The sequence below is a fragment of the Raphanus sativus genome, chromosome 1 (genome assembly GCF_000801105.2).
Source record: "Raphanus sativus cultivar WK10039 chromosome 1, ASM80110v3, whole genome shotgun sequence".
In the NCBI taxonomy this organism is placed as follows: Eukaryota; Viridiplantae; Streptophyta; class Magnoliopsida; order Brassicales; family Brassicaceae; genus Raphanus; species Raphanus sativus.
This window is the reverse complement of record NC_079511.1, coordinates 11617952-11631331: the sequence shown is the minus strand read 5'-3', so window position 1 is coordinate 11631331 and position 13380 is coordinate 11617952. Positions and strand designations below refer to the sequence as shown.

At 37.6% G+C, this 13380-nt stretch overlaps 3 protein-coding genes across 3 annotated transcripts; all 3 read left to right on the top strand.

The window, feature by feature from the left end:
- Positions 1 to 876: 876 nt before the first annotated feature.
- Positions 877 to 2672, top strand: LOC108838849 (E3 ubiquitin-protein ligase AIRP2). Its single transcript, XM_018611749.2, has 4 exons — positions 877 to 1357; positions 1621 to 1777; positions 1863 to 1929; positions 2012 to 2672. Exons 1-4 carry the CDS (start codon positions 1278 to 1280, stop codon positions 2467 to 2469), a joined length of 762 nt encoding a protein of 253 aa, XP_018467251.1. The 5' UTR covers positions 877 to 1277; the 3' UTR covers positions 2470 to 2672.
- Positions 2673 to 4611: 1939 nt separating this feature from the next.
- On the top strand, positions 4612 to 5768 carry LOC108821055 (protein NUCLEAR FUSION DEFECTIVE 2). The gene is made up of 3 exons (XM_018594135.2): positions 4612 to 4817; positions 4905 to 4984; positions 5155 to 5768. Exons 1-3 carry the CDS (start codon positions 4737 to 4739, stop codon positions 5564 to 5566), a joined length of 573 nt encoding a protein of 190 aa, XP_018449637.2. The 5' UTR covers positions 4612 to 4736; the 3' UTR covers positions 5567 to 5768.
- Positions 5769 to 6272: 504 nt separating this feature from the next.
- Positions 6273 to 13139, top strand: LOC108805679 (trans-Golgi network-localized SYP41-interacting protein 1). The gene is made up of 8 exons (XM_018577616.2): positions 6273 to 6650; positions 6746 to 6856; positions 6964 to 10323; positions 10635 to 11466; positions 11555 to 12195; positions 12311 to 12458; positions 12562 to 12643; positions 12728 to 13139. The coding sequence occupies exons 1-8, from the start codon at positions 6543 to 6545 to the stop codon at positions 12828 to 12830; spliced, it is 5385 nt and encodes a 1794-aa protein (XP_018433118.1). The 5' UTR covers positions 6273 to 6542; the 3' UTR covers positions 12831 to 13139.
- The last annotated feature ends 241 nt before the right edge of the window (positions 13140 to 13380 follow it).

Below are 13380 nucleotides of genomic sequence, written 5' to 3'. Positions count from 1 at the left end.
TTTGCTCCCCGGACTGGATTACGTTTGTAACTGAAAGACTGGAAAAGATCCCTTGCTGGAGATTGATTAGTTTGTTACATGCTTGTCCACGCGAAAAGGAATGATTCAAGTTAAAACTATAGTTTATAAAACCAAAAACCGTATAAAGGTGTTTACTTGACAATTATGTATCTCAGTTCTCCACACGATCAACGCCACGTTCAAAGGATTACGTCTGAATTGATAAATTCATCTGAATTGATAAATTCAAAGGACTTAATTAATAAGGGTCTATCCACTATACTCAATAGCAAACGTGCAAACTTCTGAAATGTTAAAGATGATATTATTAATCTTATCAAGTGCTTGTTACGTTGTATTGTGGTGTCTCGTGAAGTTTGTCCTTAAAAGAAACAAAATATAAAAGAATCAGCATTGGGTTATAAAATCCGTTTCTAGAATGTATTGTGGTTTTGTAACTGTTTCTAGAATCCGTTCTTATAAATTGTTATAAAGTAACGCATTTGTGACACGATAAGGATACTAATTCAAATTCTGAAGATATATATCCCAAATATATACTCGTAAATTTGGAATGATAAAATCAGAAATCAGATGGAACAAACAAAAACAGATAAGTAGATAACTAAAGCAACAAAAAAAAACATAATTAACATAATGGAATCAGAAATAATGTTGGTTATTATGACAGGTCACAGATATTGAAAGACGAAAAATACTTTATTATATAAAAGAAATTTGATTAAAAAAATTAATGCCAGATTGGAAACGAAGACCTACCTGCCAACAGAAAGCATATAATGTTTTGTAGTAGATAAGGACAAAAGCTATTTTCTTCTCTACATTATTAAACAACGAACACACACTCATTATCGCATCATATCCATTTTCAAACGTTACAATTTATTTATCTCCTCTGTAATAGAGAAACCACTTTAAAACTTTTTCTGGGAAGGAGAAATAAAAAAGAGATAAGAAATTCTGTTTTTTTTTATTACATTTTTGCAGTTTGCCTTGGCTTTCACGAAGTCTGTCTCTTTCTCTGGCCGCAAAATTCATCATCAAAGAGCAAAAAAAAAAAGTTGCCTTTTTTCTACTAATCTTTTCTAGAAATTTATAAAGCAAAACCGAAGAGATATAAGCCGAGGAGGAGAAAAGCAGGCGTTGTTTGTTGTTTTGTTCATCTCTGTTTCCAAGAACCAAACTTTGGATTCTCTGTTCTTCTTCTTCTTTTTGTAATAATTTCTTTATCGAGAGAGAAGGGGGTTAACTAAGAGATGTATTATCAGTTGACAAAGTCTTCTTACATGGACTCTTTGAAGATTCTTGAGGCTGACATCGAGCACGCCAATGGACTGTGAGTCAATCTAATTCTATCTTGGTTCCATTTCAATTTTTATTCTTTTTTTTTTGGTTTTAGTTTCTGATTTTGTGCCTTTAGGGTTTTGATGATCAAATTTACGATTCGATGATTGATGAATTGAATTAGCCTAAACCCATTTAGGGCCTCACTTTTTCTACTCGCGAACTTTGATTATTGACAGAAACAAAATGGTAGAAAAATTGAAACTTTTTTGCTTCATATTCTCAAAAAAGTAAAGTGTGAAACTTTGATTACAGGGCTGCTGAGATTCCCATGGGAAAGAGCGGTGTCCGACTTCAGATGAAACTGGTCTGCAGCAATTTGGCTCCTTTCTTCATATTCCTTCTTCAATGGATGGACTTCTCATGTCTGCTTCCAAGATATTTTGATTTCTTCCACATACTCATTTACAAGGTTCTTTCTATTTATATCTCTCTATGGTCTCTCCTTTGCTCTTTGGCTTGTTTGTTTTATAGTTGTCTTCTTTTGTCTTGTACAGGTACGTTCTGATGGGCGTTGGAATCTATCCAGGTACGGAAGGAAAGCTACAATCAGAGAGTTTTACGGTAAAAAAAGACTTGAGAGCTCTCTCCTTCAATACGATTGTGTTTTTGTTACCATTGGCTAATGGTCTTTGGCTAAGTGCAGGTGTTATATTACCATCACTCGAGCGTCTTCATATCAACTTCTCCGACTTACCAGGCGACAGCGTATGGTACTCGAATCCAAAAGCCATCGCCAAGAAGAATTACGACGTTGAAGACAACAGATTCATCATGACCAACGTTGACTCGGAAGAAAGAGAAGAGGAATGCGGGATCTGCTTAGAGCCGTGCACCAAAATGGTGTTACCTAACTGCTGTCACGCCATGTGCATCAAGTGCTACAGGAACTGGAACACGAAGTCCGAGTCGTGCCCGTTTTGTAGAGGCAGCATCAAGAGAGTGAACTCGGAGGATCTGTGGGTGCTGACGTGCGATGAAGATGTGGTGGATCCAGAGACGGTCACGAAAGAGGATTTGCTGCGGTTCTACCTCCACATCAATAGCCTCCCTAAAGATTATCCGGAAGCCGTCTTCTTAGGCTACAACGAGTACTTGATATGATGATTTTATCAACATCACACGGGTGGGGTGTACAGAGAGGGAAAGATCCCGGACCTTTTAACTAAGTGTATATAAAGAATCTGGTGATCCATGATTTAATCCTTCGTCTTTTAGGTTATGATAAGAATAAGATGATTGTCATGAAATATGTGTACCCTTGTTATGATATATATATAAGAGAGACTATGATCTCTGTTTACATATTCCAGACTTCTTGATTGCCACAGTAACATATTGCAAGGTGCAAGCATCTACAACAACGAAACAAACAGTATTTTAATCATAGTTGCAGATAAACGTCGCAACGTGCAGTGCAAACGAACATGACCATTGATAAACTCTCTCCATGTGTAATCAGGTTAAGATGTTTTTTTCTTCTCAACTCAATCAGGTTAAAATGTTAACTATCCAATATTAGTTTGCAATGGTCACACTTAGAAAAACACAAAGTAACAATTTAGTAACTTTTATTTGTTTTTAACATTTTACTAGATGATAACCCGCGCCTTGCGCGGAGTGAACTTTTTTTAAATATGTTGTATCTAAATAAATAATACATTTCTTTTGTTATCAATAATTTTTTTACATTTGATTAGGGATGACATGTGGGTAGGCATCATTTGGTTTGGTTAGGTTCGGTTTGGATCTTTGCAAATTTGATTCAAATCTTTATATGTTCAGTTTGGTCTTAGATTCAGATAACCCATTTAATTTTTTAAATACTTAAAGTTCATATATACTTTAAATTTCTCAAAACATAAAAATAAAAATAATATGTTACATATAAATTTGAATAATGTATACCAAAATACTTAAATTTAACATAAAAATTGGTTTAACTTAAATATTTGGATAGAAAATGAATAGATATTTTCAGTATTTTGGTATTTTGAGTAATGTTTAGTTATTTTAAATATATAATTTTTACTATTTTTATACATTTCTAAATATTTTGGACAATTTAAAAACATCTTAAGTATTTTGTATATTTCTTTTAGATATTAATTTTTAAATAATATATTTAAGTATATAAATTTGGTTCGAATATACTCGGATACCCAAAATATTTTGGTCCGAATCGGGTTCGGTTCTGGTTTTTAGATACCAAAATTTTAAACATGTTCAGATATCTAACTGAATTGATTAAAGTTCTATACTATTTTCTAGATTGGATTTGGTTCGGTTATTTGGATTCGGATTTTTTTCCCAACCATATATTTTTTATTGTAACCAAATTTTAAATGAAAGTGACGATGGTTCATACTGATTTTGGGTATGCAACAATTTTTAAACCAAAACACTTTCTTTTATGTACGTGATTTATTTAGTTAATCATTAAAAAATGTTCAAGACCCATAAAAAACGATAGGCTGAACTGAAAAAAAGTTACCATTGATCACAAAAATTTCAATGTGAGGCTTGTACCATTTTTAGTAATTTATAATCGTTTTAAAAAATTCGAAATACAACATATAAGAAAAAATATAATTTTTTATTATATGCTTAATGTGATTGTTTAATTTATTTTAACAAATAAAATTAAACGAAAAGTATAGAGGATAAAAAATTATTATCAAATCTTTATTATTCATAATCATTAATGATGATATATATGTCAATCATATTAGGAAGTTCCGTAGCTTTTATTTAAGGAAACAATAGAGAATATTCTTTTGTATATTAATAATTGATTTAATAATTATTTAATAAAAACTATAATATATGCGTAGATAGACCAACTTATTTCTCTAACAATCCTCAGAATAATTCTCATGATGACACGTAGCTATCAAACAATGTTGCAATGTTCTAGTATTAATATATAGGGGATTTTATTTAGTGTTAAAAATACCATTAACTTTCTCTCTGTTGTGCTTCATATTTTCTTCTATGATATAATGATTTGAAACCAATATTAATAAAAACTTTAATTTGTTTTTGATTTCAGTTATTGACACAAGTGTATCCCTAAAGAAAAAATCTTTATTTGTAAAGTTAAAGTTTTGATTCTTGAAATATAAAAGGTTTTATATCGAAGATAATATTAAGCTAAGTAGAACAAATTCCACCGAAAAAAAAGCTAAACATAAAGCAATGTCATTATAACTTTAATTTAATCATATTTAATCTCATAAAAGCAAATTAAACATTTGATAAATAAATCGTCAAGGAGGAGTCTCTCACGCAGAAGCAAAGATCGGTCTTTCAACAGTCAGAGAGTGAGTGGTGAAATCGAAAGTGAAAGAGAAAACAAGAGAGGTTCAACAATGGTGACGACTCAACATCCTTTCACTCTGCTTCTTCTTCTTCCTCTCGCCGTCATCGGGATCTTCTCCTCCTCTTCTCAGGTACTTTCCCCCCCTTCCTCCAAAACCCTAAACTATTCTCTCATCTAACTAAACCGGAAGACGATTCGTTTCGCCTCACTCTCGCAGGTTAGCGCAACCAATGTCAGAATCGAACAATTCTCCTCGCCTTTCTCTACCGATCTCGCAACCCTGCAATCTCAAATCGGGTACACTTCACTTCTCTATTAAGAGTAGAACACTCTCCTCATGTATCTCTGTCCTGATCAAGTTGACTCACTGAGCCTCTCTCTTTAAGAATCATAGACAGTAGTAATCTACTTAGGCTAAGTCTATTTTCTTTTTAAAGTTGTCTCCTTTCTTTGTTATGGATGTGTAGCTACAACTTCACCAACATCAACCTCCTTCGCCGTGCCATGACTCACGCTTCCTTCTCTCAAGAGAACAACAAGGCCCTCAGTATCTTCGGATCCCATCTCATTGAAACCTCTGTCTCTCTTCACCTTCTCTCCAAAGACATCGACACCTCCTCCAAGGCTCTGACACGTTTGATAGCAGAGGTTTCGAGTGTGGATTCCTCGTGTGCTCTTGATGGGAACCGGTTGGGTTTGGAGAGGGTTATCAGGGTTTCTCCCAAGACTGATGCCTCGAACTCGGCGATTGTTTGCGGTGGGTTTAGAGCCATCTTTGGAGCTGTTGCTGTTGATTCTGGATTGGTTGATGAGGCTATGAAGGTTTTCTGGAGAGTACATGGAGGTCCAGGTGGGAGACTAGTAGTGTCCATGCTGTAATATTAGTGTGTTTGCTTCCGATGTTAAAAGTTTCAAGAGATTCGTCTTTAAGCCTTATATGGTACTAGTAGTACTACTAATCGCTTGCTTTCTCTTTGTTTTATTTTTCTTTTGTGTTGTGTGATGAGCAAAACAATAATAATATTGGTTGATGTTGTGAGGATGTGTAAGGGACCACTGCAATGAAATGTTTTCAACTAAAGAGGCTAAGAGTTAAGTTTTGCTTTGAGAAGATACATGTCACGTTTACAAAATCTGAAATTTTGGTTTGGTATCAGCGTAGAAATTAGTGCAAAGTGTGACACAAAATGTGACATGCGGATCAACAGTTGTAAAGATGTTATGAGCAATAGCGACACTTTGAAATGCAAACTGTTACATGTGCTGTTGCACTAAGCAAAGTCATCTGAAACTGGGAATGGCATCATCATTTCATCACATGTAGTAATATTTCTAAAAAAATGAAAATTTGTTAAGATATTCTAATATCAAATTTAGCGCTTTCAGAAGATTTATTTGTTTCCATAACTTAATGATCCTGTATTCTAATTTTGTCATTACATTAAATACATGTAATTAACTATGTGATCGTTGAATTGGATACTATAATAAATGCCACATGAATGGAAAAGGTTAAACTGAAGCGAAGGTTTGTGATTGGATGAAACACATCACCCACTTCAATGTCACGACATAACTATACACGCATTATTATTGTAAAGGAAAAAAAAAGGAAAGATTGAGGAGAAAACAAAACGCACCGCGTCGGTCGTGCAGCAAGCAACGCTTCTCTTTACACACGCCTCTCTCTCTGTAGCTTCCTTCCTCCCTCCCTCATTTATCATTCATTCTCCGACTCTCTTCCCAGTTTTTCTTCTTGTACGCTCTCTCTCTCACGAACCTCTTCTCTCCGTTTCCGAATCCTCCCTTGGTTAGATCTGTTTTGTTGAAAGGGGAGGGGATTGAGATTTAGATAATGCAAGAGAATGATGATCTTCCGCATGATTCGGTTGATTCTGTCGCTGACGGAATCGAAAATGATGACCACTCAAACGACGAGCAGCAAGAGCTTGATCCTGACCACGTGAGATTTTTTTATGTTACTTTTTTTCTTTCTTTGTTGTGTTTTTCTCCGAATCGTTAGATGATGAAAAAATTTGGGTAAAATTAATTTCACAGGGAACAGCTTTCGTGGACAGTAAGGAAGATATGTTCGTCGATGCTCCCGAAGAGTTGAATTTTGATACACCTAGCAAGGAAGCTCTCACCACAGACGACGATGATGACAATGTAAAATCATTTGATTTTTTTTTCTTAATTTATATTTTATTGATTAGGATATCTTTGTTTTTTTGTTTGTCATTTATGTTTTGTGTGTTTTCTACCTTTACATACAGAATGATAAAGAGGATAGGGAGAAGGAGCTTGCAGTGTTGAAGGAACAGTTTAACCTCTTGACTGCTGAGAACAACGAAGATGTGAACACCGTTGAGATACTCAGCCGCTTCTCAAAGTTTCTAGATACTGCCGACGAAGAGAAGACTCAGCACGAGGATGCAATCAAGGAGCTTCGTGGGATTATCAGTGGCAAGGACGACGAGATTGCTCATCTCACCACCAAGATCTCTGAGCTTTCTGGACATCACTCACAGAACGAGGAGCTACTTGAGGCTGCAACTGATAGGATTCTGCTTTCTCTTAGTAACGTGTTTGGGCAAGAAGAGCCGCAGCATGGCTCTTCTGTCTCTGAAAAGATTGCTCATCTGGAGAGTGGAGTTGCGTTTTTGAGTGTTAAGTACACTGAGTTTTACTACGGTGCTGATCAGTTGAGGAAGTGTTTGTCTAGTGCTGAGGCGGATCTTCGTTTCCAAGAGGATTTTGGTTCGGCTCTAGGTGGTGCTTGTTCTGAGTTACTTGAGCTCAAACAGAAGGAGGCATCGCTTTATGAGAGGCTTAGCCATCTAGAAGATGAGAATAGGAAACTGGTTGAGCAAGTGAATAAAGATAGAGAGATGATTGAGTCGATGACTGCAGAGTCTGGAAAGTTGAAGGCGGAGCTTGAGCAAGAAAAGACAAGGTTTAGTAACACGAAAGAGAAGCTCAGCATGGCTGTAACAAAGGGGAAGGCGTTAGTTCAGAACCGGGATGCTCTGAAGCATCAGATATCTGAGAAAACAACGGAGCTTGAGAATAGGTTGACTGAATTACAGGAGGCGAAGATTGCCCTTGAATCTTCTGAGGCTGTGAAGGGCCAGCTGGAGCAATCGTTAGCTGAAAAGTCAGATGAACTCGAGAAGTGCTTTACTCAGTTGCGTGATCAGTCTGTATCCCTGGAAGCATATGAGCTTGCAAAGAACGAGTTGGAACAGTCTCTGGCCGAGAAAACAAAAGAACTTGAAGAGTGTTTGATGAAGCTACAGGAGATGTCAACAGCATTGGATGAATCTGAACTCATCAAAGGTGAGATAGTGAAATCCGAAGCTTTGGTTGCATCGTTTCAGGAAATGGTATCCTCAAGGAGCTCTGTCATTGAAAATATCGAAACCATCTTGTCAAACATAGATACACCTGAGGAAGGTCAGTCTCTCGATATCATTGACAAAGTTAGGTCACTTGTAGAAGAGAGGAAAGAGCTCAAGCATAATTCCCAGGAATACAACAAGCTAAAAGATTTGAACTTTCCCATAGACTTGCCGGAGGAGCTTTCGCAATCCAGCTTGGAAACTCGCCTAACTTGGCTGAGGGAATCATTTTTACAGGCAAAGGATGAAGTCAGTGCCCTGCAAAACCAAATTGAAAGCTTAAAGATGTCTCTTTTAGAAGAAACGGAGGAGAAAAGTAACATTAGAAAGGAACTCGATGATCTAAGTTCCAGTTTTAAAAGATTGGAGGAAACTGCAGAGCGAGAATCTTTGGAAAGAGAGGAAATTAGTGCCCTGCAAAACCAAATTGAAAGCTTAAAGATGTCTCTTTTAGCAGAAACGGAGGAGAAGAGTAACATTAGAAAGGAACTCGATGATCTAACTTCCAGTTTTAAAAGATTGGAGGAAACTGCAGAGCGAGATTCTTTGGAAAGAGAGGAAATTGTGAGGAGACTTTTGGGAATCTCTGGCTTGATGACAGAAGGAGTCGAACATCATACTTCATCTATCGATTTGCTTGTTTCCAGATCCTTTGATCAGATAGAAAAGAAAATCAGAGACTCTAGTGACAGTTCTTATGGCAACGAAGAATTGATTGAAAGATTCCAAAGTGTCCTTTATTCTAGTGATCTGGAGTTGTCACTTTGTAAGGAAATGCTAGGCGAGGATATGCTGGCTAGTTTGCAGGTATCTAATCTCTCAAATGAGCTAAAAACCGTATCTCGAGAACTTGCTTCCGTGAAAGAAGAAAAAAAAGCTCTGGAGACAGATCTTGAGCGATCAGAGGAGAAATCTGCTTTGCTCCGAGACAAACTTTCCATGGCTATCAAGAAAGGCAAGGGACTTGTCCAAGATAGGGAAAGGTTAAAAACTCAGTTGGATGAGAAAAGCTCTGAAATCGAGAAGCTGATGCTGGAGTTGCAGCAGGCAACTGGTACGGTTGATAGCTACAAGAGTCAGATAGATATGATATCGAGAGACTTAGAGCGCACAAAAGAGCTAGAGGCTGAACTTGTTGCTATTATAGACGAAAGAGATCAGCTTAAGCAGTCCTTTTCTCTGAATGACACCTTGTTGCAGAAAGTGATGAAATCAGTTGAAACCATGAGTATCCCTGTTGATTTAGCAGCTGAGGATTCTTCAGAAAAGGTTGACCGACTTGTTGGGTACTTCAAGGAAGTGCAGCAGGCTAGAGTAGAGGAACAAGAAGAACTGGAAAAAGTAAAAGATGAAGCCAGTACATTAGCCAGTAAATTAGAAGAAACCCACACAGCCTTGAAATTGGTTGAGGATGCCTTGTCTACTGCAGAGGGTAACATCAATCGACTTGCTGAGGAGAATAGGCAACTCCAAGCGTCCAAGGAAGATGTTGAACTTGAGCTGCAGAAAGCAGTGGGAGAGGCCTCCTCTCTGTCTAGCGAGCTGGATGAAACTTGTGCAACCAGGAATACACTTGAAGCTGCACTCATGCAGGCTGAAAGAAATATATCTGATATCATCAGTGAAAAGGAAGAGGCTCAAAGCAGTACTGCTACTGCAGAGATGGAGCTCGAGAAGGTGAAAGAAGAAGTTTCAAATCAGAATAACAAATTAGCAGAAGCACATAGCACCATAAAATCACTTGAAGATACACTTGCTCAGACAGAAAGCAACATGGAATCACTGTCCAAACAAATGGAAGATGACAAACTTATTACTACAAATTTGAAGACAGAGTTAGAGAAGCTTCGAGATGAGGTAGAGTTAGAGCGTAGCAAGATGGCCGATGCTTCCGTGACAATAGGATCCCTCGAAGAGGCACTAATGAAGGCGGATAACAGTCTTTCTGTCCTGCAAGGAGAAATGGTAAAAGCTGAAGCCGAGATATCAACTCTCAGTAGTAAACTTAATGTATGCATGGAAGAGTTAGCTGGATCAAGTGGAGACACACAGAACAAGTCTCTGGAGATTATTACTCATCTTGATAATCTTCAGATGCTACTGAAGGATGAAGGGCTAGTTTCCAGGGTGAATGAATTCCTTGAAAGGAAATTCAGGAGCCTTAAAGACATAGATGTCATTGCTAGAGATATCATAAGAAATTTTGGTGAGAAGAAATTGGACAACGTTACAGAGGTAACAGTATTCTCGAACCTTGTCAGTTTACCGTTTCCATTCATCATTCCTTACCTATTTGTTGGTTTCAGACATTCCTTATCCTATAGGGATCTCGTGTTTGTTTTTTGCCAAGGTTACACACATCTAGTTATAATCTATTCTGTGTAGTAGAAAGTTGATTAACCGGAGATAAGAATGATTAATACTATTCTGTGAACATTTTCAGTATTACATTCTTTATTCAATATGTTCGTATTTAGCAATAGACCAGATTTTATGCATCCTTTTCTTTAATACGGCTGTTCTCTTGACGCTGTTTATATTCCCAGGATGATTCGACTGTGGTAAAATCCTTGTTGAGTGGTCTTGATGATTCAGTGGATACAGAGCTGGAGAATAATAAAGGGGATGTAGCTGATGAAGACGAAATTTCTTCATCCCTTAGGAAGATCGCAGAGGGGGTCAAGCGTAGAAACAAAAATTTTGAGAAAAACTTTGAGGTTTTCTCAACTTCCATTGATTCACTCATTGCAGCATTAATGGAAAACATGACAGCATCTAGGGCTGATGTGATGAATGTCATGGATCATAATGAGTCCCTGAAAGAACAGGTGAGGAGTGCAGAAGATATTGTTCGCGAACAGGAAAACACTATATCTGCATTACAAACAGATTTGTCATCTTTGATGTCTGTATGTGGCGAGACTACCAGCAAACTGCAATCGGAAGTGAAAAATGACCTCCTAGAGGTTGTTCAGTTCCAAGAAAATGATAACGGTAGTGAAACTGAATTAACAGGACACCCACAGGAGAATCATGGAAGTGAATGCTCTCGGACAGTAAAAGAATTATCTTCTGCTACAAAGAAAGCGTGTACCGCTCTGAAGCACTTTGAGACAACAAGTACTGCAGCTGCTGTTGTTATACGAGATATGGAGAGCAGGCTAAAAGAAACATCTGCCGCTCTAGAAAAGGTTGTGGTAGAAAGAGATCTAGACCAAACTAAGGTTTTAAGTTCAGAGGCCAAGGTGGAATCTATGGAAGCGATCTGCCAAGATCTGAAACTTCAGCTGGAAAATTTCAGAGCCGAAGAAGAGAAATGGCATGATAAAGAGGTGGGACTTTCTACGTTGTATGACAAACTGTTGGTGCAAGAGCAAGGTATTTTCTTTTCTTTTCTCGTCTCTCAGTTCTATAAACATGTTTACCACTTTACTTACATGTCACATACTGTTTCTTCGGATTGCAGAAGCAAAGGAAAACCTAATTCCAGCTTCTGATGTGCGTTCCCTTTTTGACAAGATACGTGGTATTGAGGTGCCGTCAGTTGATCAGGTCAATGGATTAGATTCTCAGAGTCCATATGATATAAAGAAGCTACACGCAATTGTTGATAGTGTTAGTGAGATGCAGCATCAGATAGACCTTTTATCATATGAGCAAAACGAGCTCAATTCCACCTTGGCAGAAAAGGATCTTGAAATTCAAGGTTTGAAGGAGGCGGCTGAAGCAAATACTACGGCCGAGCTAGAGTTAGTGAAGGCAGAGAACGAATTGTCCAAGCTAATATCTGGCTTGGAGAAACTGCTGGGCATGTTGGCGGGCAGTGATCCTGTTAAAGACTCAGACTTCTCTGAGTCATGGTCACTCTTACAAGCACTAGAGAGAAAAATAGCTTCCCTTCTCCTAGAGTCAGAGAGTTCAAAATCTAGAGCCCAAGAACTTGGTCTAAAGCTAGTCAGCAGCGAGAAACTTGTGGATAAATTGTCGCTAAAAGTTAGAGAATTTGAAGATAAACTTCAAAGCAAAGCTATTCAGCCTGATGTCGTTCTTGAAAGGAGCATCTTCGAAGCACCTTCTACCTCAGAGATATCCGAGATTGAGGACAAGGTAAAATTTTATCTTATGCTATTTCACGTTATTATTGAACCTTGTCGATCATAATTTTAAACGAAATGATTTAGTTTCGATCTTCACATATGGACTGAAAACTTTTTGTGCTCAGGGAGCCACGGTGAAAAAATCAATATCACCTGTGCCTACAGCAGCGCAAGTGAGAACAGTGAGGAAAGGATCAGCGGATCATCTTTCAATCAACATAGATTCAGAGTCCGAGCATTTGATGAACAACAACGAAACAGATGAAGATAAAGGTCAGAACTGAGGCGTCTACATATCTATCTCGTTTATTGCTAAAGTGTCTCTTAAGCCTCTAAGCTCACTCATCTTAAATGCCATCTATTTTTGCTTTGACAGGACATGTTTTCAAGTCTCTCAACATGTCTGGTCTGATTCCAGCGAAAGGAAAGATGATAGCAGATCGGGTCGATGGGATATGGTAAACACTCAAGTCATATCAGCCTGATCTGAAAAGGCTCCTGAGTTGTTGTTGTCTTACTGAGTTTTGATTTGTGTAATGCAGGGTCTCAGGTGGAAGAGTATTAATGAGCCGTCCTCAAGCAAGGCTTGGCGTTATTGTATACAGTCTCTTATTGCATCTGTGGCTCCTAGCTTCCATCTTGTAACTAGACAGGTGATTGATATCTCTTAGGCCTCTCACATGAAACTACATACAACAGAAACACACAAAATTTCTCTTTCCCTATTTTTCCATTCTTTGTCGACCCGTAAACAGAGAAAGATAGGTGTCATCTTGTATATACCCTTGAATAATGTCTCGATTATCCGCGAGATTGTCTTCATCTATTTCTTCAGTTTCGTAGTCCTAGAATGTTTTGGTTAGGACTCAGTACGTTATTACAGGTGGTTGTTTGTCTTAAGACATTTGTTGTCCCATGACGTTTTTGCATCTGCAACCACTAAGTTTTGAATGACTGTTAGTTTTATTTTATTTTTATGATAGCAATCTTCCAAAACCAAACAATTTCTTTGTGATAGCTTTTACCTGGGGGAGAGAAGAGACGGAGAGTTCTAGACTGTAGACTCACCTGCTACCTAACTCATTAATTACTTACGCTGTTCCTAGAAGTTGAGGTTTGGAATGGACGTATTCAAGGTTCGCCTTTAAACTAAAACCGAGAAATAAATATAACTTTATCTAACCTTGACAAAAAA